General features: G+C 40.2%; 1 protein-coding gene and 1 long non-coding RNA gene across 3 annotated transcripts in view; both read left to right on the forward strand.

Moving 5' to 3' along the window:
• The first annotated feature begins 16 nt into the window (after positions 1-16).
• On the forward strand, positions 17-5,398 carry LOC120735661. The gene is made up of 7 exons (XR_005696324.1): positions 17-410; positions 611-834; positions 1,197-1,392; positions 1,577-1,673; positions 4,438-4,642; positions 4,924-5,059; positions 5,141-5,398. It is a non-coding gene; the product is annotated as an uncharacterized LOC120735661 (long non-coding RNA).
• A 5,987-nt stretch (positions 5,399-11,385) lies between these two features.
• necab2 (N-terminal EF-hand calcium binding protein 2) overlaps positions 11,386-23,327 on the forward strand; it is a 149,845-nt gene continuing 137,903 nt past the window's right edge. For both annotated transcript variants that reach the window (XM_040035152.1, XM_040035162.1), the window contains exons 1-2: positions 11,386-11,757; positions 15,979-16,003. In XM_040035152.1, the coding sequence (XP_039891086.1) occupies positions 11,431-11,757; positions 15,979-16,003 (352 nt within the window). In that variant the 5' untranslated portion in view covers positions 11,386-11,430. The remainder of the gene's footprint in view (positions 11,758-15,978; positions 16,004-23,327) is intronic.

Raw genomic sequence — 23,327 nt, forward strand, 5'->3', positions numbered from 1 at the left:
TTAATTTTGTTATTTTTTGTTCTCATTGAAAGCTTCCTCAGTGTCTCATTAAAATATGGAAATTCCTTCTGACAACACAGTGCTCATTTTTCAAGGAACCACGGTTACCCTGGTAACCAAATATTTTCCAGGACTCTCCTCACCTCACCTCTCCATTCTTCTTCTTTCTTCCGTGTGTGTGTGTGTGCGTGTGTGTTCATTCTAGACTCACCTCAGCCTGGGTGTATTCTCATTGTCTCCCTGCACTGGGAGCCTACAGCCAGGGTCTCAGCAGCTGGTGACAGTGGACTGTGCAGCTGAACAGCTAGGCAGCTATAACCAGGATTTGCTCATTGACATCACTGGGCGTGACCCCTCAGATCATCCTGAATGCAGACTGTACAGACTGCTGCCTCAAGTATGCAAGCCAGGTGAGAGCTGTATGATTCTCAATTGATTGGTGAACTTGACCAGAGTCAGTTCTATGCTTACTGCAGGCGGATTTAAAGGACTCTAGATCAAAAGTAAAAGTGAATGACAATGGTATTTGTCATTGAATTTAAGCTCATTGCTCTTTGACTACTGTCGCCTAAACGGATAATTTATCTCTGTTTTCGCTTTTTGTTTCCAGGCATAGTGTTAGACATGGCCTCCATCTTTGAGGAAAACCATCTGTGCCCCAGCAGTAGCCATCTTACCTCTGAGCAGTTTTGCAATGTTGAATCTGTCTTTTTACAGGATGAAAACAAATTTATCTTCAACAATATTCAAACCAGCCAAGCTCGCTTCAAACTCGCCAACAGCAGCAAGTTCCCCTGTATGCTCATCTTAGCCATCAAAAGTGTTGGGCCCAAGGTGAGGCATTTAAAATCTCATGGATAAACGTATACAGGACTATCTCTCATTATGGTACAGTATAAAGAAATTTGATCCAATTAGCTAAAAATCAAATGTATTTTTTAGCTAATTGGACAAATTGAGGTGTTTGATATGCCTACAACAACACTGAGCTTTCCCAGCCAGTGGTACGCCTTTGCTGTTGTTACCTTCACACCTCAAACACCCAAGTGGAGGAAAGTAGCAGGTAAACAACTATGTGACTGCTACTGTGGTGTTGTCTTTACTCTTCCTATGGATATTCACCTCTCTTGGCACTCTCTTACTTAGTAGTAGCACCTCTTGTTTGCTCCTGCTGACTTCATGCTTTCTTTACTCAGCTGCATTCAGAATTACATCCACCATTAGGAACAAGGTGCTGCAGTTTGAGCTTCTAGGATAAGGCACCAGTGTTTGTGCGGTACGGCCAGCTCTGAGAAACACTGAAGGAGGCCCAGTGTTGCACTTCAGGCTGGGTACTTGTTGGGTGTAGACATACACTGTCTCTGGCGCTGTTAAACAATGGAAATGTACCAGGTGAGGTGAGATGAGATACTTTGTTCAGTTCTTACAATTTTTTTTTTTATAAATCTGTTTACTTGCTTTAAATACAAGAAAACCAAGATATAAATAAATGAAATCTTTACAACACACTCATGAGTGTAACACACAGGCTTGGTAGACTTTTGTGAATAAATGTACTTTCTGAAATTGTGTGTAGGTCCAGATTGACATGCTGGATAAACATGGTGTGTTCAACCTCAAAGCTGGTCTTGGGAGTAATAACATCTCCATTAACTCCACACAGCTTCCCTCAGGTAAAGCTTGAATCTGCCTACAATAAACTGCATCTCCTCTTCATTTAATTAATTAATAGGAGCTCATGCACAAATAAAGAGGTTGATATTACTTTAATTTGTGCCTTGTTCCCTTCCCATTAAGTATTGTTAGTGTTATTACTGAGGTTAAGAATTAAGGCCTGTTCACTGTGGTACATTATTCAGAGTAGCAACAGCACAGTAAAGAAGCCAGCCTTTGAAAACCGTGTGTTTTTACAGTCATTTTACTTTGGCATTCTGAAAACAAAGCTGAAACAGTTTTAATACAACCCTGTTCACTGAATCACCAACATTTTAGACAGTGAAGTTTGCCTGCTCAGTATCATCTAATGGTGATCTGAACTGAACTATCTGCAACACTTTAGATCAAATTTAATCTTATTTTAGTTCAACAAATGCACTGAAAACTAGTGGGTAAGCCTTTCTATGTGAAAAACCTATAATAGTAATTAATTAGCCTCATCATATTCCAGTGTTCACTTGTACACTTTAAACCAGTATACTTTCTTTACTGACACCTAAGTTATTTTGATATATTGATGTTGACTTGGTTTCTTCTGTTTTTTCCACTTCTATTAATGCATGGAAAATATACTTGAATCTATCTTTAGCCTATCATTTGGCTTGAGTTTTAAAACAATATTCCATTTTTATGTTGCACAATAAACACAGCGATTTCTTATTTTTGACATTTTTCCTCTCCAGAGCATAATGTGGTGCAAAGAGCCAACCTGAAGCTGAATGTTAATGAACACATATAGACATAATAAATCGAAACCTTATTTTATGCAGGGATCAGTGTGCTTTCCTAGCATTTTCTTATTTTACTTTTATTGGTTACGTTTATTTTGAAGAGTGATTCTATTGAACTCTGTAGGTTATTTTGAATTGTGCTCATGTGCTTGTGAAGGACAAAAAGTGGAATAGGCCGTCAGTCTTGTGAATGGAAAGGAAGACCCCTTGCATTTCTCTGTGGTTCCTTCATCAGTTTGTGTTTTGTGGCCCATGGCTGGCACAGTGCCCCCCAACAGACAGGTTAATGACACTGAACCTAATTAAATTCAAATACTTTCATATATACAGATAGCTTTGTTTTCTCCCTCATAGCATTTTGTTAAATTTTTGGTGCAGGTTGCCATTAGTAGTGTCCTTCACACCTTCCTGTGAGGATATGTGAGGGTGAAGAAAAGTCACATTGTTTCACTATGAGGGGGGCCTCAAAAACATTGTCCCCAACCACCAAGAAATTCTGGACTTTGGGAAGGTCAGCACACTGTAATGAAACAAATGAAATGAGCACATAGCCACATTTAGAGTCAGCTTCCTTTAAATGCGAACTTAAAACACGACAGTCACATGACACATCCTGTGTGTTCACAGGTGGGGATTTCAGAGCAATCCGCCTTTAATTTTCTGGTGTCAAAGTTTTCAAGATTCATTATAGAAGTGAACTTAGAACTAACAGTTCCACTGCAGCAGTAGTTGGTTACAAAACCACAACAAGCTAGCATTGAAGCTGGGAAGCAGCTACAGTCATCGCTATTTTTTTTTTTTTTTCACCAGAGCATTTGCTAGTGTGGATTTTTACTGAGGTAATGTGCTTTAAAGGAACAGCAACATTTATTTAGTCCAAAATAAAAATTCATACTGGCAGAGTGTGATGTTACTGGAGTATACCCTTATTTACCTATTGAAAAAAAATAAAAAGGAAAACACCTTACACTTCAGGTGATCATTTTTTATTGTAATCGTTACCATATTCAAGTGAGACCTTAAAAATAGATTATCTAGTAGAACTAAGTTTTGAATGATTTATTTTCTGATTTGCTGAGCTGCAAACAGTTTGAACCTGTCACTTGTGACAATATCAAATTCTTCTTTCTAAGCAGTTCTTTGTAATGCACATCCCTCTCTTGGTTTATCTCATTAGGTGAAGCATGCGCCAACATTTATCTTTGATATAAAAGGCTGTAGTACCCAGTCTTAAATTCTCCTTTACCAAGTTTAGTTTTGGGAAGTACTTCATTTATTGTCCTGGCATGGAGCCGGCAACTCCTATGTTAAGGAGCACAGATGAAAGGCACACCAGGTGTGTCCAGTCTTTGGTTTTCCCCTGTTTCAGTGTCAGTCAATTCAAATTTAGCAGTTCACTGTGACAGTTTAATTAAAAAACAAGCAACCAAACAAAGAAACAAACAAAAAAGGTCCAAAAATATGTTTTTAGGTACTTTCAAATGAGCACTTTTTGACAATTCATTCATTAAATTATACAGTTAAAGAGTTTAAAGGTTCTTCAAGCAAAGGCTCTTCAAAATGCTGCTGTTTTCACACTCTTGCCTGGCTTGTTAGCTGGTAACCTTTTCTGACTGGACCGACTCCTGGTCTTTAATTCCTTTCATAGAGGGCAGCAAACACAATGCATGACATTTGGATAGTGGTTAAATTGGAACATATGCACATTCACATTTTTTTCCCAGTTGATTCCAGTAACTGAATAATTGATGTCTGATGCACTTCACAGTGGCTGCAGCTACTTGTCACATAATCTTGTCCCAAGCTTCCCACAACAGGGAAGCTACGTCACCTGGAGGATCCAGAAACAATAGAGTCTTTCAATTTCCTGTTTCTCATCCCAATTATTTAATGTTGTAATTAACGGTCTCAGTTTTTGATGTGTTAACAATACATGAGCTCAAACATTTTGACAGTCTAAAACTAACTTTCTGGCCTTCCCACTCCTCAGCCTCCAGTGCCAGTTCAAGAACACTGACGTCCTTCAGATGAACTTCCAGCCAGATGTTTTGTCGGCTGGTGGTTTAATGGAGATACGTGAGCCACGTCAGTATCATGAAACCCTCCTTCACCTTAGACAGCTGTGTCACGAAACAGGTGGACATACTTGGCCAAGGCATCGAGATCAAGGGGAGAAAGACTGCATGAGTGCAATAGTAAGTAACGTTGGTTGAATATGCACCACTAATGAAACTGGATTAAGAGGGAAGTTTTGGGGTAATATTGTAACATAGATTTATATGAATGAAGCGTAACCTGAAACATACAGTTTTAATACAATCAAGCTTTCCACGGGATCACTGTATTGATGTCGTACTTTTAGATTTCTCCTTCCTCACTGTCTTAATTATGTTCTGTTGAGCATCTCCATTTGACTTCATAATTTGATTTTAAAATATATCAAAATCTATATGTATTTGATATCTTTATGTCCTAGCTGGAAGTTGAGGATCCAAGGCAAAAGAAGGTGAAACTGGGTCCTCTGAAAATGGGTCAAAAGGGGGAAAAGCAGGTGGTTCTGGTAGCCTTCGTGCACCCTGATGCTCAGCACAGATAAACCAGTTAATCAAAAGGTATGCAAACAGACAACACAGACAACGCACACATAAACAGTGGGACACTAAAGCAACACTTAATGTCACCCTGTCTTCCAGGATCTATATTTCAGTCCAGCAGGTGAACTGCCGCTGAAGTTGAGCAGGGGTTCATGTGCTGTTCAGATCCATTTCTCACCTCATCAGCGCGTTCCTCCCTTCACTGCTGAGCTGAAGTTTGTAGGACTCCTGCACCCCCTGCTGACCATCCAAGGTTCCTGCCAGGTAGCCTGTTAAATACAGATACTGTCAGGGCTGGACTGGCCATCGGGCATACCGGGCACTTGCCCGGTGGGCCGCTCGTGATTTTTCGTTTTATGGGCCGATGGGGTTTTATTTCTTTTCTTTTTTTTTTTTTAACGGTATAAATGAATAGTGGTGGATTGGCCAGTTGGTCATGATCGACTCTGGGCTGGACCAATTACAGCCCAGAGTCGAACTTTAAAGTTTAGGTGAAAAGGAACGCGATTTGTCACGTACGACTTCAGCTAGAAAGTTGCTAATTCAATCAGGAAACTGATCAATGATCAGCTGATCGGCTTTTCTCTCTGCGCCAGGAAGAGGAAACCGGCGGATGTCGCGCTAAACAAGAGCAGCACGTTTAAGCTTGATCAGCTGTTGTTAGAATTTATTTAATATTAATTTCTAGTATCAGCTGATGTTTGCTGGAGCCACAGCTGTAAAGCTGCTGGTCATGATATCCGTTTGGATATGTGGTGAGAGGGAAACATGAAGATGAAACCAGGAGATGTCCTTACTGAATCATCAGAGCTGAACAGGTGATGGAGAAACAGGGTTTACCTTTTAGCTGACATAAATTAGTTGAAGGGAAGTTATGAACTGTTTCTGAGAGACAAATAACACCAGGATCCTTTCTGTGTAGCTGACAGTTGGTAACTGTGCAGGTGCGGGTCTAGCAAAGTTTTGCCAGGGGGGCAGGTAGAGCATTAACATGGAAATGGGGGCACAAAGAAATACTTTTGTTTCTTATTCTCATTTAAAATGTCTAGCTTTTAATAAATAATTATCTGAATCTTACAACCAAAGTTTTCATATTATGTAAAATGTATAGAAATCCATTATTGTATCAGTAAATATTAAGTCTAGTATATACCCTAAGTTATAGTATTCTTTCCTTTGGGAAGGTACCATCTATGAAGTCTGCAATTCTGTTGAAGAAAGATGTTGAATCTATTTAATAACTGGAGAAAAATAATAGATTTCTGTGCATTTGTTTTATATGTGCATTAAATTAAAATTGGTTTTGTCAATTAAGCATCTTGAGGCAGAGGGTGGGGGAGTGGTTCCCTATTTTTTTTCTTTTCTTTTTTTGCTGGGAGTTGGCAACCCTATTAGTTATATGTAATTATAAATTAGGTTGGTTTTTATATTTTTGCTAAGTACTGTTTAGAATACCAGAATAGGGAGGATGGTGTAGGTTTGAGTTTATTATAAAGGTTTTATGGCTTTTCCTACAATACCATGGTGGGCCGGTCACTAGTCAAAATGCCCGGGCTGATTTTTTTTTTTTTTGTCCCAGTCCAGCCCTGGATACTGTAATCATGTAGTCGAAAGTCTAATCGGGAGTACATTTTCACACAGTTCCTTTAAAACAGAAAGAGAAAAGTTCTAATGAATTCTGAATATTGACAGTAATACTATAACAAAGTAGGACTTGCTATATATGCTATATTATAAGCAAGAATGTTAGCTCTGTATATCATATAGTCTTAATTTATTTCATGTAAAACTACCAGGATGTCAAAGTCCAGCTAGAAGAGAGCTACTTTGGAGCTGTAGTCCCAACGTTCCCAGATCAGGAAGAAGAATGTTACGATGAATACTGGTGACACTGGTGCCCAGTAAGATTAGACAACAGTGACAAACACATCTTCACTCAGAAACATCAATATTGTGTTACTGCAGTTATCACAATGCTTCACATATTATAGCTGCATATATTTCTGCCTGTTTGCTTTTTCCTTAACAGGTTTAAGTGGAAACAGAGGATTTTCCTGCAGAGTTATGCATCATGCCACCTAATGGATATATCTGTCCAGGAATGGAGGTTCCCTTTCCAAGCGACTTTTGCCTCTGTGGAGCTGAGTAATGGCCCAAAATATGAGAATTTTAGGTTCTTCTTCGCCTGTCACCTTTACTGTCACTGGCTCCTGCATCGCGGCCTCCACTAGCAAAGAGGTTTGACTCTTTTTTTTCACCATTCTGCACTGTATTTGTGCCAAAGGGAAAAGGACAGTGTTGACTAATATGATGAAAACAATAACATATTTGCTGTTTTAAGTTGATGATGATTTTATTCTGAATGTATCACAGATACAACAGCATAACTGAAAGCTTTTTACGCTCAACAAAGCTAAAAGATTAGTTATGTGGGTATTGATTTTGAGGCTTTTCCAGAGGGAATATAATCTAAAAGGTGCCTTGTCAGCACTGTGACTACTTGGGCCTGGTTAGAGGCCAGCATCAGGTAATGACAGACATTGATTCGGCTCATTTGGAACAGGCAGCAGCTGCTGACAGATTTAAGGATTTGTAAAAACTATTAGTCAGTTTCAATTAGCTGAGTACTTCTGAGAAAAGGCTTTAGGAAATTTCTCATGTTATGTTATCTTGAGAATGAGTTACAGGTAATCTAATTTTATCATAAATGCAAAGATTAATTTCTGTGTTTGAGATAAAACCCTACGCTTGATCAGATTTCTCTCCCTGACAACATCCAATGTAGCAAGATGATATAATGACCTTGAAAGTTTATCTTCACATATCAAATACTACTTGTAATGTAAGTGCTCCCACACACAAACCCTGTCTGTCCTCAACCCCACAATCCAGTGTTGCACCATCAAACCTGTCACTGAGGGCAAGCATTGGAGTTCTACCGATCTATGACTGACTGCTCCTGGAAAAAAACACACCAGGTAGAAGAGCCATCATCTAAATAGAATCTATTGTTTATTTGAAAAACTGGGTACATTTAATACTTTTTTAATATCGAAAAGGTTACAGATAATAACACTATCTATGTAACTATAACAATTTAATTACTCTGTTTATCCTTTCTCTTGCCTCAGGGATCTGCCTTTTCTGACTTTCCCGATGGGACAGGTGTGCTGTACACCTTGCAGGGAGCTGCCGAACACTATTGTGTTCTCTGCCACAAACTCACCACACAGTGCTAAAACTCTGCTAAAACTCACCACACAGTGTTGCTCCCTGTGCACAACTGGCTCTCTAGGCAACAGGGGTAAACACTTAGTCGGGAACTATATACACTTGAGCTGCTCTTAAGTGATATCTCTCTCCTTAGCAGCTAAATCACTAACTAGTTTCAACTGTGTTGTCTAAACTGAGATGAGCACACAAAATTTTACATGTTGAAATTTTCTTGCAGAAAGTAAAAAGTAAAGTGTAGGAAATGATCCCAGTTAAGCAAAGCTTTTTCGGTGCTTATATAGAAATCCATAGTTCCTGGCAAATTATGCAACAGATGTATAACAGAGCCACGAGTGTCCTCATCTGTGTTCTCAGGTTCCTTGTACGTCTAGAGACAATGAAGCCTGACAAGCCAGATGCTACAGTGTCCCTCAAGGAAATCAAGTTTATTGATGTCCCTGCCCATGCTAAGAGGGACTACGACATGTTTTTGTTTTTTTTAACATACACAGAGGGACAGTATAACACCAAGGTTCACTCAAGCATACACATCCAGACTTGGATAACTATTTTTTTTTAGCCTTGTTCTCACATCATCCTTTTATCTTCATCCTTGGGTGACATTCATTAATGATGAGACAGGTGAGTATTTGTTCTACCTCGTTATCTTCAAAGGCAACATCTCCAGGAGTCCTGTCCACCATCAAGCTGGGGACACCTGTTCGTCAGGTGCCTTTGGCCACTATTGAAGTAGAGAACCCTCTGACCCAGACAGCCTGCCTTACTACTGAGTGTAAATGTCGTGGCATCATCGTCCAACTTCAGCCCAGTGTGCCAGGACAATCCACGGTAGATAATGAGTACATCTGCCATCACATTAAAAAAAAAAAACTGTGTGACTCTTACGGGCATAATGTGTGTGTGTCTTTTCTTTACAGGTTTCTTTGACTGTTCATTACATGCCTCTGCATCCAGGTGAGTCTACTGCCCGTCTAACTTTGTTCAGCAATGAGCTGGGCCACTTCGACTCAGAGCTCTGCCCACACCACCAGAGCAATCTGTAGACTTCAATACTTTGCTGGGCAGCAGCCACTCTGTCACTGTAATGTTTAACAACTGCTCACGCTTCACAACAGAGTACTGCTGCAAGGTAAAAAGTGGAAAAACAATAGCCCTTTCTTCCCTTTCTGTACATTTATTCTAGCAACAGTACTGTACATGTGGTCAGTGTCAGCATTCATCACCGAGGCTTCCTTGTTATCTGCTCTCTGTAATTCGTCAACACAAAAAGTTGATTTACTTGCTCTCATGGAAACACCTTGTGTTATCTCTGTCCTACAGACTGACCGTCCGGCCTTTATTGTAGACAAGAATGTCAGCGCATTACCAGTTTTCCCTTCAGCCTTATCAGCTGGGGTAAATGAGAGGCCAGCTAAGGCTGTCTTCAGTAATTGGTGGTGAATACATCTTTCCCCTACAAGGGTTCTGTCTCCCCACCCAAACCTCAAAGCCTGTTCAGCATCAAAGCCGCTGGGAACGTCATTATCCCCTTCAAGAATGTGTTCCTGCAGACCACCACGTTCTCTCTTCTGGTGAAGAGCAAGTAGAATTTACAAAAGTCAGCACTGTAAGACAATCGGAACAAAGAGTGAAAGTTAAAAATGTCTTATCAACAAAGCTGAAGATGGTTACAACCTTCTAAAACAAACAGCCTGCAGGCAGCCAATACACTTATTAAAAATAGGGATGCTTTACTAAGGCTTATTTCCTTTAAATATTTACACTGGGTTCATTGCCAGCATTGCCAACACGGAGCAAGATGATTTAAATTTAGCCTGGAACAGATTGCAGTGTGCAGAGTGGTGCAACCTGGCTTATGTTTAGACAAATTGTACTCCTGCTTGTCTTAGATGCAGCTTTCACATCTTCAGCATCTATAAAGTGTTTCAATTCAATTTATGTTTCATTTACACGTCTCTTATGCAGATTTGATGTAACTTGAACCCTGCTCATGTCTAGGTTGACAACTCCCATTTGACTGTCAAAAGAGGTCGCAACATTCCGAAGAGACCCAAAAAACCCTGGTGTCATTTGAGGTTTCTCTAGACGGCTCTCCAGGACCATGGTCAGGCAGCTTGATCATCTCCAGTCGGCACTCCGAGGGCCACGGGAGGCCCTATTCATGGGTTTATTATCTGAAGGGTATTAAGTTATCTTAGAGACATGTGCACATGCAGAGAGATTGACTATAGATGTAAACATGAATGCACTTAAGAAATTAGGCCTTCATTTCTGGATGTTCATATGTTTTGTTATTTTTCTGTAGAATGTTACTCATTTAATTGCCAGAATGTGTTGTGTATTTGTGTGATTTAAATAATTAAATAATCAATACATCCTGCATAAAACTTGCCCACGCACGTCACTGCACATTTTTTACCACATGGGGGCAATCGTGTCAAGTGATTGACCCTTTCTTATGTTCCAGCGATGGGGCAAGATGTATAACATACCTGACTTCACTTCCTTGTGGTAATCGCGATAACCTGTTTGTTAACTTTGCAATGTGACTGAATTCATCCAGACTGCCCTGCGTGCTGTTAAACACATGGTACATTACGGGGAAGACAAAAGTACAGCGGAAAGGGCAAAGCTGGGGGAGTCGCTCATTACCAAAGGTTAGAGCTGTCACATAACACTGATCCGCTAATGACTCCTTTTTACTCCATGAGGAAAATCCTCTGATCCACCCACTGCCACACATAACTGGTGGCCCACACCTCCTGTTGTCACTGTGGAAGGAATAAACTGTGCCACGATCTCCAGTCAGATTCAGATAGTTCAAAGTGATCTGCAACTTTGCTATTTTACAACACCATGAAAAAAATAGTCCCGTGTTTTTACACTGTAGTAAGAAAAGTATTAGCACTGGAAGCGAGACATTTTAGCACTTGTAAATATGAAAGCGTTGATAATAACACTAAAATAAAAAGTGCAATAAACTCACTTAAATCTCCAAAGCTGTTAAATATCAGCGCCTACAAGCACGTATGGGTAGATGGGGTAGTTCTGTAGGGTGGGTGGATGTGATTTGGGGTGGGTGCTGTGATGTAAGAGGGGGGGTGGGGGTTCTCTCTCCCCCATAGAGCGCAGCATGAGCGCTCCGCAGCAAAAGGATGTGTGAGCAGGCAGCGCGCTACTGTAGGGACGGAGTCCACAAACTGCTGAACAAAGAACAAGCCAAACTTCGAGCCCAAGAAAGCCGCGAGCAGCCGAACCCCGTAGCCGGTCAGGACAGCGAGTCCGCAACGGCAGCGCAGTCCGGAAACAGCGGCGCCCAGCCCGGTGGAATCGACGGGCTCGTCCGCTGGATCGTCACCAAAATGAGCGACAACAAGAACATCTCCAGCCGGGAGTACGCCTCCAGTAAGGAGGAGGTGGCCGTGGCTCAGGAGCAGTTCTTCGCTCCGGAACCGCGGAGAGGCATCTCCGTTATTTTGGATGTGAGTATGGAAATGCACCGGTTCGGCGGGTGCAGGGCGGGTGGGTGCTGGGGATGAAGACATCCAGCGCGTACGGACCGGTGCAGTGCGCACTTACGCGCAGATACTCGTGGCTTGGTAGAGTAGGCGGAAGATTTGACACTTTGGTGATGAATGTGGAAGCCCGGGAGCAGCCTCAACGCGCTGAGCTCAGTTTCCATATCTTTCCTGAATGACCCATCCAAAAAAATTCACTGTACTTTTATTGCATCTTATTAAGCAATATTCTCTTATGCGTCTTTGTTCACCTCTTCATCACCAATAAAAGTCATGCATTTATAGTCGAGAGGCAGCTTTACTTTTACTCCTGGCTTTACTGTCAGTCCAACGTGCAGTAGCTATGCTCACACCAATTTTATGACTGCTATTTAATTATTCATGAGAAAGTCTTACTACCATATTGTTATTGATCCCTTCCTTACAGCCACTGCTTAGTATTCTCACTCCCGATGTAATACCTTTCTGTTATCAGACAGCTAATAACTGAGCAGCCTTCCTGCATTAAAAGTGGCACTTAGCGCAGTGCTGATTTGGGTCAACTCATCAATACTATTGGGTTACTTTTCATCTTGGCGGCTGTAAATGTTTCCCCAGGAGATCTGATGATGCTGCTTTATTAGGGTAAAAAAAAAGAGAGAGAAAGTAGTTCAGCTTATGCAAAATCCTGACCCAGACCTAAATAATCTGATAGGGTGGTAAAGAAGGGGGTCCATGGAAAACTAATTATGATCAAGACCAGTACACCAATGTATCCTAGAACCCTAGTAAACTCATTCTGTCTGTGTTTGTGTGTAAAGGATGTTGTGAGAGGTGTAACCTAGTTTGCTGCGTCTTTGAGCCAAGCAACTGTCCGCTAAGACAGATGTTACAGTAAAAGTGTTTGTAAGTGAACAAGCAAACAATAAAACTGTGCTGCAGTCATATCTATATTTGAGGAGAGCTTCGTTTTCATTGTATATGCATGTATGTGTTCATATTTCATTTTCTGATTAAAGGTCCTGTTGGATTGCTTCATTTTTTGCGGTGTTTTTTCACCCTCTCACTCCCTGTTAGAAATGTGCCATACTCTCTCAGAGTGGCTGACTTCCTGATATCAGCTGTGAACTCATTCTGGCATTTTCTCTTGAGCCCTCTGCAACGTCTTCAACTTTGAAATGTTAATCGTTTCTTCATTTTCCAATATTATTGACTCCAGCATTATTATTGTGGTGAACAAGTCGAGACCAAAGTGGTTTGAGTGATTGCTCTGCACGTGCGCATGTGCCTGCGGTCAGCGCTTCCCTCATTAGATCCTCAGCCTGCTTGTTTTTCCTTTACTGTTCAAGTCTTCGCCTGCATCTTAACCCCACTGTAACTTTCTCGCTATTCATTAAATTCCTTTCATCCTTTGTCTCCTTTTCCTTCCCTTCTCTCCTCACCTAATTTCCTCCATATCCTTCTTGCCCTTCCCCCTGCCCAGAAACATACATTCTTAATAAGGTTAGAGATGGATGCAACACTCTCCTCTGCCTCTGTCTTCTTTTTCTATTTTGCCGGATCTTCTCTCCTCTGCTGTCGCTCGTTTTCTTCTCACTCTGTGTTTCTGTTACGACTCTTTACAAAAACACACAAACGCGCACGCACACACCGCCTCTTCATCGCAACACTTTGCCTCCTCTCCAAGCTTGTTTGTTTCCAGTAGCTCCAGAGTTGGCTCTTTTTCTGTGGAGTTGAGTGCACCCCAGGGTGCAGCCGGAAAGCAGAACAATGCAGAGCAGCTTGTCATTTGGAACGCCACTTGTCTCAGCAGTTAATGATTTTCTCTTTGGCCTGTTGAGATGGCTGCAAATGCTGTGTGAATGCACCACTTATTTAGAGTTTAACATGCCTCATGCTTGTAAGTGCAATAATCTATATATCAGTTTATGCACTAAAAAGTGGGACCTTTTCTCAAGTTTTCAAATTGCATTCATGATTATTGACCACACTATTTCAATTCTTTTAAAATTAAGGCTGCAACTATACTGTAAACTCATTATTTGTTCCGCTAAGTCTACAAATCATTTAATGGATTGATTAACATTTATATATTTCAACTAATGTGAGAAAATATGCTAAATATGATAAGGAAAAGCATAAAATCCTCGCATTATAGCACCAGGAAACAGAACAGCTGTCATTTTTTGCTTCAAAAATAGCCAGACCATGAAGAAATCAAAATGGTTGCTCATCCATTTTAATACATTCTGATTTAAACAGTGAAATTTTTCTTTTGACATTTACACAAAGCGTTATTGGGGAAAGTATGAAGTAAGTCTAGAACTTTCCTGGCAGTTGCAAAGGTTATTGCAGAAGGACATTTATAAATATTTCTGCAGTTCTGTTCTCAAATGTGATTAAAAGAAATATGCCTACTTCACACATTCAAATCCCATCCACATAATGCATGGTGTAAGTTAAGATTAAACATGGCCAAAATCAAATCACGAGGTCAGATTATGGGCAACTAATCACTGTAATCCAAAAGCCAGGCTTCAGATCTCCCTGAAAACTCAGTTTTTTCTACTCCCAGGTCCATATGATATCAGTGAGAGCTTCCATCCCTGATTTGTTCATTTGAGGGATATAAATCTTACTGTGAGCACAGTCTCCACCAATCTTTTATTTCTAAGGGGCAGCCATTCAAAAGAAAGCTATTCATTTTATTTTAGTGAGTGTTTGAACACTGGAGCTTTAGGCTAGAATTAAATTTTTAAAAAGAGGATTAAAAAAAAAAGCCAATTGTGCATGCAGTTGCGACTACTGCAGAGTCAAGAATAAAGATATGAAGCTGGAAATGAACATAACAGGTCCTTTTAACATCTATCCTTTCTTGTCTCTCTTAGCCGCTGTGGATACCTTTGAAAACGAGTCCCTATTCTCCCCGTAAAAGCACTTTCCTCCTACAGAATCACTTTCTTTTCCTTCCGTATGTTTTAGTAGTTATAGTTTCTAACAAAACGTGCCTTAAAAATTGGGTTATGTTTCTCACAGCCAGAATTATTAATACTGTCTTCTTCTTTTCTGTCTTGCCTGCCTTATTTCATTGTGCCTCCCTCACCGCATCTCCCTCTGTGTTTTTCAATTCGTCGCTGTGCTGAATTCTGGCACTCCTCAGTATGATCGCTTCATATCGCACTCTGAAACGCTGATGAGAGTACCAGTCCTGACACAGGGAAGGAGCTTTCACTCAAGCTATAAATTCGCTCACTGTGATGCACAAACACACAGCAAGTAATCATCAATCAGCTACAGATCAGTGACTTCGTTTTGTGTGTCTGCATGTTTTCATCTTCTTACGCACTAATAAACTTTTCACTTCTGCGGCTCTTAACAAACCCTTTTCGCACACCACTGCACCTTATCTGGTTTTAGACACGTTTTATTTCAAAGTGTGTTTGTGTGCCAGATTCAGCCTTTGTGTGGATTCAGTGTATGGACTGCAGAGCTCTCTTATAATGGCCGTGTTGGAAGTAAAAGTCAAAACAGTGAATGGTAGACTGATTATTTCTATTACCAGTTATTCGCTGTCTGGATTCTGCTGCAGAGAGAGAATTAGTCATTCTCTTACTCACTTTAGAATAACTGCTTTTGTTTATGTTTCCACAATTCAGCAGAGTTTTAGTTTTCATTCATTTTTTCCAGACTCATGTAATGTTATCTGTTCACTAGCTGAGCAAATGGAAATCATGGTCCCAGTCTTATCTTTTGCACGTAGATTACGGCACTGAATACTGGCCAAAAAAAAGTTTTTGTCCAAAATTTTGTTACAATGAAAATAATGATTTATTTCCTTTTTCCATAAATATTTTTTTACAAAAATATGTATGGACCTTCATCATCATTGTTGTATGATTTTTTGACCAGAAATTAGTTTTCTGAATTCACAATGACCTCGACCTTGATATTAATTTAAAGCAATTTCAGTAATTTTCAGGAAAATTCCAGTGCATTCCTCAGGGTTCAGTACTGGGCCCTGTTCTCTTTTGTGTGTAATGCTTCCACTGAATACCATAGTTTAGAAATTGTTTTTGAATTGATTTGTTGCATTGACTTGCAAATAGTTTAGAATTGAAATGGTGCAGTGTTCCTGTTTATACCTCATGCAAATTACTGCAACACAATTACTCTTACTGACGTCAGTGTTTTGCTTTCTGTTCACAGATTTTCAGAAGAGCTGACAAAGATGGTAAGTGGAATTATTCATTAACATAACCTGACTTATTGTCTTACATATAGCATGCAATATTTGTCGACTTCCCTGCATTTTTGATTCCTTTGACTGTTCCAGTTATAACAAAGTCCTTCTCTTACCATTTGGCAGTCATCTTATTTAAGAAGGGATTTTGAAGTTTAAATTAAATAAGCACCACTGAGTTCTGATTAAAACTGCTTAAAATGTTTGCTGACTTTTCTCCAAATAATATATAAAAGGTTTTTTTTCTCATTGAAAGTTAAATTTTATTGAATTTCCCTACAGATTTCAATTCAGGATTCTATATATACTCATTGTTTTTGCTGCAATGACAGTCAAGAAGCAATGAAATATCCATTGTATGACCTCAAAAATGCTGCTGTCCACTCTATCTTATTTTCAAATAGTTTGCATCAGCAGTTTTGCTCCCAGGGTGAACAAAAATGGATTGAACCGATAGTGGGAACAACCTGTTCCTGAATTATTTTGTCCTGCTCACACAACAGCGCCTTGAGATTTTCTCGGTCTGAAGCCTTTTGTACACCGGGAAAGTGGCAAACCCTGTCTGTCTGCTGTCTGAGCTGCAGCAATATTTTTAGCATTTTGGGATATTAAAGCGCTTTCTGAGGGGAAGTTTATTTTACTGTGTAGCTTTGCCAGTGAGCAGTTTGTTTATGCCCTGTGGCATCACATGCACTGCTTTCTTCCTCTTCATTTTGATCTCTTCTTTTTCTGTTTTATGTATCTCATCCCCTTCTTCCATGCCCGTTTTATCCTATCGCTGTGTTGTTGGCAAAAAGAATTGAACTAATGAGGAAACAGCATAAAAAGTTTAGCTTTTAATAGCAGCCAGATGGCCATTTGCTCTTCCAGTATATGTGTGTGTATGTGTGGGAGGGAAGTGGGGGGTTTCTCTGTCATCTGAGCCGATTATTCATTTGTCTTCACCCTAGTATATCCGTTTATTTATGTATAGATTGGTGTTAACTGCCATGATTTCTGGTGTCAGAAACAGTTTTGCCTGTGGCATCAGCTGTCAACATTTTAAATGCTTGCACTGCTTAAGTACCAACTGCTCTGATACAGAGCGGCATTTAAGGCATGTTTACATTTGCAGTTCACACTGATTTTATCCTGAGCGCAGAAATCGTTTTAGCCATTTAGCAGCTATTTTTCCATCACAAACAGTCTGTCGCAACTTTTTGATGTTGCAGCTCCAAACACACACACATCTGCAAATGTCTGTAAAGAGGCAGAAGTGGGGGTGTGTTTGGGAAGTTGCTGCAGTGCCAGAGAAGAGTCAGGAACAAAGATGTTGAGTGGTTGTTGTTCAGGATAAATATTATCTGATGTATGGAATACAGGTTAGAGACAAAAAAACAGTAAGCTCAGGAACAGCTATTTTTAGCCTTCCTCCTCTCTCCTGCGAGAAGAACAGGGAACTGTTTTAACAAGTGTGAGAGAAGAGAGATGCTAATGGGGAAAGGAGGAAACTGTTGGATTACAAAAGAAGGTGCAGGGACAGAGAGATTGACATAAGGAGAGGCGGGGGGCAGAGTCTAAAAAGAAGAGGAGCAGAGAAAAGTGAATAAGGAGAGGACTGAGGGAATATGGATCATATATCTCGCAACATGGCAGTAATTGAGCTTCAATTTGCTGAATTCTGTCTTTAAATTCATAGTGCAGAGTTCACAGCTGGTATCTCTGCCCCCAAGCTGCAGAAGTTGCTACAAGCTGGATAGTGTGTGTGTGTGTGCATGTGTGTGTGTTGTGTTTTATGCATCCAAATCTACGGTAAATCTAAGCACTGGTGAGCAGAGATGGGCAGTAACGCGTTACCTGTAACGCGTTACTGCCCATCTCTGCTTACTGCCCATCTCGGATTACAGTAACGCATTACAGGTAACGCGTTACTGTAATCCGATTACTTTTTCAAGTAACGAGTAAAGTAAGGGATTACTATTGCAAAAACGGTAATTAGATTACTGTTACTTTCCCGTAGGAACGCTGCGTTACTGCGTTACTAAAACCGTGATTTTTTGCGAGAATGTCTCATGACAGTGACGTAAGCGAGTGCGACCTTTGTGAAAACAGCTGTGTTCAGATTAACAGTGGATCATATATCGAGTACGGGAGAGAGTATGAGCGTGCAGCGTTTAAAGCGTGGAAGTACTGACCTTACTTTGAGTTTGATTCCATAAAAAGTGACAAAAACATTAGTGTCTGTTGTGCGTGGGAAGAAAACTTATTTTTACACCGAAAAAACCCCTAAACAAGCTCCGAGTGCGCAACGACGTAATGGGAAACTCACAGAGAAACTCGCGGATTCTTCCACTGACCGCTGCAACACACCTGCACCAGGGTAAACCTCCGCCTACTCTACTCCTGCTTTACAGGTGAAAATAGAGCAAAAGGACCGCTGAGTCTTTGACTTAATTTATTTTCTGCTGTGTTTTACTTGCATCTATTTGAAGGACTGAGTGTAAACACAAAAAATATTTTATGTGCTGGAATGTGCAGAAAATAGGTTTAAATGTTAAACTAATTTATTCAAGTCAGAGAATGGTGCATGTAATTTAATTTTTGCTTGATGCATAAAGTTTAAAGATTAAAACTGATAAAACAAGTTTTAAAAAGAGACTTTTCCATTTGATTACATTTTGTATGATGGATTATGCAGAAAAAGTAGAATTGGGCTGAAAGATCTATCGCTTTATTACCTATTCAGGTTGTAAATCGTGTTTTTAAAAAGTAACTAAGTAACTAAGTAATTAATTACTTTTGAAAATAAGTAATCAGTAAAGTAACAGGATTACTTTTTGGGGGAAGTAATCAGTAATTAGTTACTGATTACTTTTTTCAAGTAACTTGACCAACACTGCTGGTGAGTAACTTTTGAGTTTGTTAATGTATAATATGAGCATGTGTGCATCAGTATGCGTAGGCCTGTTTAGAAGTGCTGTTTGTTTATGTGTGTGTGAGTAAGTGTGTGTGTGGCATTATCAGGGCTGACACACGGGCATTGTTATGCAGTCGGTGGAGTGTTTCAGCAGCCAATAAGGCTCTGAAATAGTTACATCATTTGACAGCTCTTAGTTCACTTTTTTGCACTTGCAGCAGCACCTTTAATATGCCATCAGACTGCTGCAGTTTAGACTGTGAAATAGAAATGTTATGAAATAGTAATCCAGGGACGCTGTTTTAATCAGGTATTGTCTGTATTTGCTCACTTAATGGCATTTCAATTTGTAGCACACGGGGGGGGAAGTCAACTAATTTAATACACAAGTTAATTAAACTTGAAATTTGTAAAAAAAAAACAAAAAACAAACATGTATTCAAACATTTTTAACCTCCATGATTTATCTTTTACCTTCTTGTTTGATTAACTGTAGGTTTGATGAAATCCTGGAACTGTGTTACAGAAACAAAGCAGTTAGATTACGCAGTCAACTCTATTTTTCTTAAACCTGGTCCTTACCCTAAATATCATAGTTATCATACAGTTAAAACAGAGATTGGCAACGTTTCTGTACTTTGGTCTCTGCACCATTGAAGTTGAATGTTAACTAGAACTAGGCCTTCATCTTCTGACTTTTGTTTCTGAGAGACCCTCATTTAACCCTCTCAGGCTCAAAATTAACTTTTTGTTGCTAATGCACAACCAAGTCCTGCAGTGGTACTTTTGAGTAAAAGAAACTCATAAAATATGTATGTGGGGTAATGAGGTTGTTAGTTTTTAACTGTTGCAAATCGGCAACGCCTGCCTCGAGAGGGTTAAAATCTAGTTTATACGAAACTCACTTGTTGGAACCTGTTGTTGTTTTTTTCTGGTGAATTAATGAACACACAGTGAACCAGTGGTAAGACACAATCAGTCCATCCATCCAATTAAAGTGCACACTGTGAAGCTGGAACCATTCAGAACATGTCATTTAATATTTAATAAAATGCTTTAAAAGTGTTTGATCATTTTCAGAACTTAAGGTCTTGGTTTAGTTGACTGATTCCCAATGTTTTGCTTAACCAGCTCATCAAATGAGTTTATAAGCTTCAGTCACACAGAGACCGATTCATGACCATCCGGCAGCCCCTGGTCGCTTGGGAACAATGTGTATTCTCTGGCTAGCTGGCAGAGGAGGGTGCGACCTGAACAAAACCTCCTTGTGATTGCTTCGGTTCCTAGCAGATTGCTGTGGTCAATGGTAATTTGCGAATCAGGCACTGCTAACACTTGCTAACTAAACAGTAAATGGCACAAAAACTCCCAGACATCACAGTGATTCCTGCTGTATACATTCTGCATTGGTAGACTTCTTCCCACAGTCCAAGGACATGCACTTAGTATGGTCAGGTTAACTGGTGATTCTAAATTGCCCACCTCATACCTCATACCTTACCTTCTACCAGCTGGACATTGGGTCAAATTTTTTTTAACCAGCCCTTTAAATCCCTCTTTTGCCACCATGCAGCTACATCATGATTTCTTTGCCCTTCTTAAAATATCAGAATCAGAATCAGAATCGTGTTTATTGGCCAAGTATATGTGCAGACACATACAGGGAATTTGGTTCCGGTAGATGGTGGCTCTCAAGCACAGCAATGTAAATCTCACACACACACACACACACACACACACACACACACACACACACACACACACACACACACACACACACACACACACACACAAGTGTCTATATATACACATTACACATACATACACAAAGCTATGTAAACCAACTATAAATAACGAATCTAAACTTATATACATAAAATACAGAAATGAATGAGGTGGAATGAATACTACAAAATGTACATAAGGTGCAGTTGCAGTCTGGCAGTGGGAGAAGTGTGACAGGTCAACTGTTAAGAAGGGAGATGGCGAGGGGAAAGAAACTGTTCCTGTGTCGGGTGGTCCTGGTCTGCAGGCTTCTGTACCGTCTGCCAGAGGGCAGCAGATCAAAAAGTCTGTGTGCAGGGTGTGAGGGGTCTGCGATGATTTTCCCTGCCCGTTTCCTGGTTCTTGAGAGGTACAGATCCTGGATGGAGAGCAGGGGGGCGCTGATGATCCTTTCTGCTGCCCGTACAGTCCGCTGCAGTCTGCTCCTGTCCTGTTTAGTGGCTGCTCCATACCAGACTGTGATGGAGGAGCACAGGACAGACTCAATGACCGCAGTGTAGAACTGGATCAGCAGCTCCTGTGGAAGACTGTACTTCCCCAGTTGTCTCAGGAAGTACATCCTCTGCTGGGTCTTTTTGAGGATGGAGTTGATGTTGGTCTCCCACTTCAGGTCCTGGGAGATGGTGGTACCCAGGAACTTGAAGGTCTTCACAGTTGACACAGGGCTGTCTGATATGGTGAGGGGGAGCAGAGTTGAGGGATGTCTCCTGAAGTCCACTGTCATCTCTACAGTCTTAAGAGTGTTCAGCTCCAGATTGTGCTGACTGCACCAGAGTACCAGCCGCTCAACTTCCTGCCGGTATGCAGACTCATCACCATCTTGAATGAGGCCAATGACAGTGGTGTCATCTGCAAACTTTAGGAGTTTGACAGCAGAGTTATTGGAGGTGCAGTCGTTAGTGTAGAGGGAGAACAGTAGTGGTGAGAGGACACATCCTTGAGGGGCACCAATACTGAGGGACCGGGTTTCAGAGGTGATCTCCCCCAGCCTCACTTGTTGCTTTCTGTCTGTCAGGAAGCTGGTGATCCACTGACAGGTAGCTGGTGACACGCTGAGCTGGGAGAGTTTGGAGGAAAGAAGTTCAGGCACAATGGTGTTAAAAGCCGAACTAAAGTCCACAAACAGGACCCTGGCATAAGTTCCCGGGTGGTCAAGGTGTTGCAGGATGTAATGCAGCCCCATGTTCACTGCATCATCCACTGACCTGTTTGCCCGGTAGGCAAACTGCAGAGGGTCCAGCTGGTGGCCTGTAATGTCTTTCAGATGGGGGGGATGGAGTGCAGATGGAGTGCAAATAGCAATTGCAAGTAGTAAATGCACCTAGCGAGTGCTAGCGAGTGCTAGCACATGGTGGAATCATTTGTTTACATTTGGGCTACTCGTATCTCTTCTTTTGAAGCCTGGTTGTACTTGATAGTCTTTTTGCTTCAAGTGATGAAAACATTTTTGTTCTTTCCATTTTTACCAGGAACAACTTTCTTGCACATTTGTAAAAACTGCTGTGCTTTGTTAGAGGTTGTTGAAGTAGCTATCTTTTTAGGTACTGAATCATCATTGGAGGCTGACATCTCTTGCTGTCAGACATTGCTGGGCTTGAATCGTTGTTAAGTGCATTGGAAACTTAAATGCAAGGTGTTGCTATAGCAATGATATTGCATTATGATATTTTTATATATCACCTAAAAATATATACCAGTATTATATTAGAGAATATGATAATGCACAGACCTAGTTGTCATTTAGGTTTATTTTCTATTGTTAGGTGTTTGATTGTGAATTATGTAAAAACTAGGGGTGCAACGATACACAAAATTCACGGTTCGGTTCGGTTCGATACTTTGGTGTCACGGTTCGATATTTTTTCGATACAAAAAAAATGTTCATGCCTTTTTAATTTGTCATTTATTAAAATTATAAATATATATTTTAACTCAAAAGTACAGTTTTTAAATTTAATGTTGCTGAAACAAAAGTAATTAAAAAAATAAATATATCTCAGGGCTCTCAAAATTTGAAAATCCCTGGTAGCCCTTCGGGCAGGGACTCTTCAGTTTTTGGTAGCCCAAAATAAATTTAAGTAGCCCGAATAAAAAAGACAGCAATTTTTTGATTGATGTTTTGTTTCCTTTACAATATTATACTTTAATGTATAATATTGTAAAGGAAACAAAACATTAATCAAAAAATTGTTGAAAAACAAATTACAACATTGTATAAAAATTACAATCATCAACTCAAATACTTGGTTCTAATTGAACAGAAATTTCTATGAACTTGTAAGAACTGTGTAGGACATGAATCAGTCTGTGTCAGATCCTGAATTTGAAATTTCCACTGAAGTCACGGGTAAGAGACAAGTGGAACCAAGATCTAGGCCATTTGCTTTTTGAAGTTTGCAAAGACTGCTAAATTTTGCCAGTGGTAGTTCACTCTTTGCAACATAGTACGCTGTTCTAAAGAGATTTTTCAGGTTTATTTTTAGTATGTTATTTGCAATTGGTGTTTATTCTGGGAAAGATATTGCAGACTGAGCAATAATGCATTTCTTGCATTTCTCATGGGTTCTAATGGGAGCCTTTCTTAAAATGACTGGTCCCAGTAACAAAGGCGCTTGTCGACTCAGAAATCGAGAG

The sequence above is a fragment of the Simochromis diagramma genome, unplaced genomic scaffold, assembly GCF_900408965.1.
Source record: "Simochromis diagramma unplaced genomic scaffold, fSimDia1.1 OVJJ01000333.1, whole genome shotgun sequence".
NCBI lineage: Eukaryota > Metazoa > Chordata > Actinopteri > Cichliformes > Cichlidae > Simochromis > Simochromis diagramma.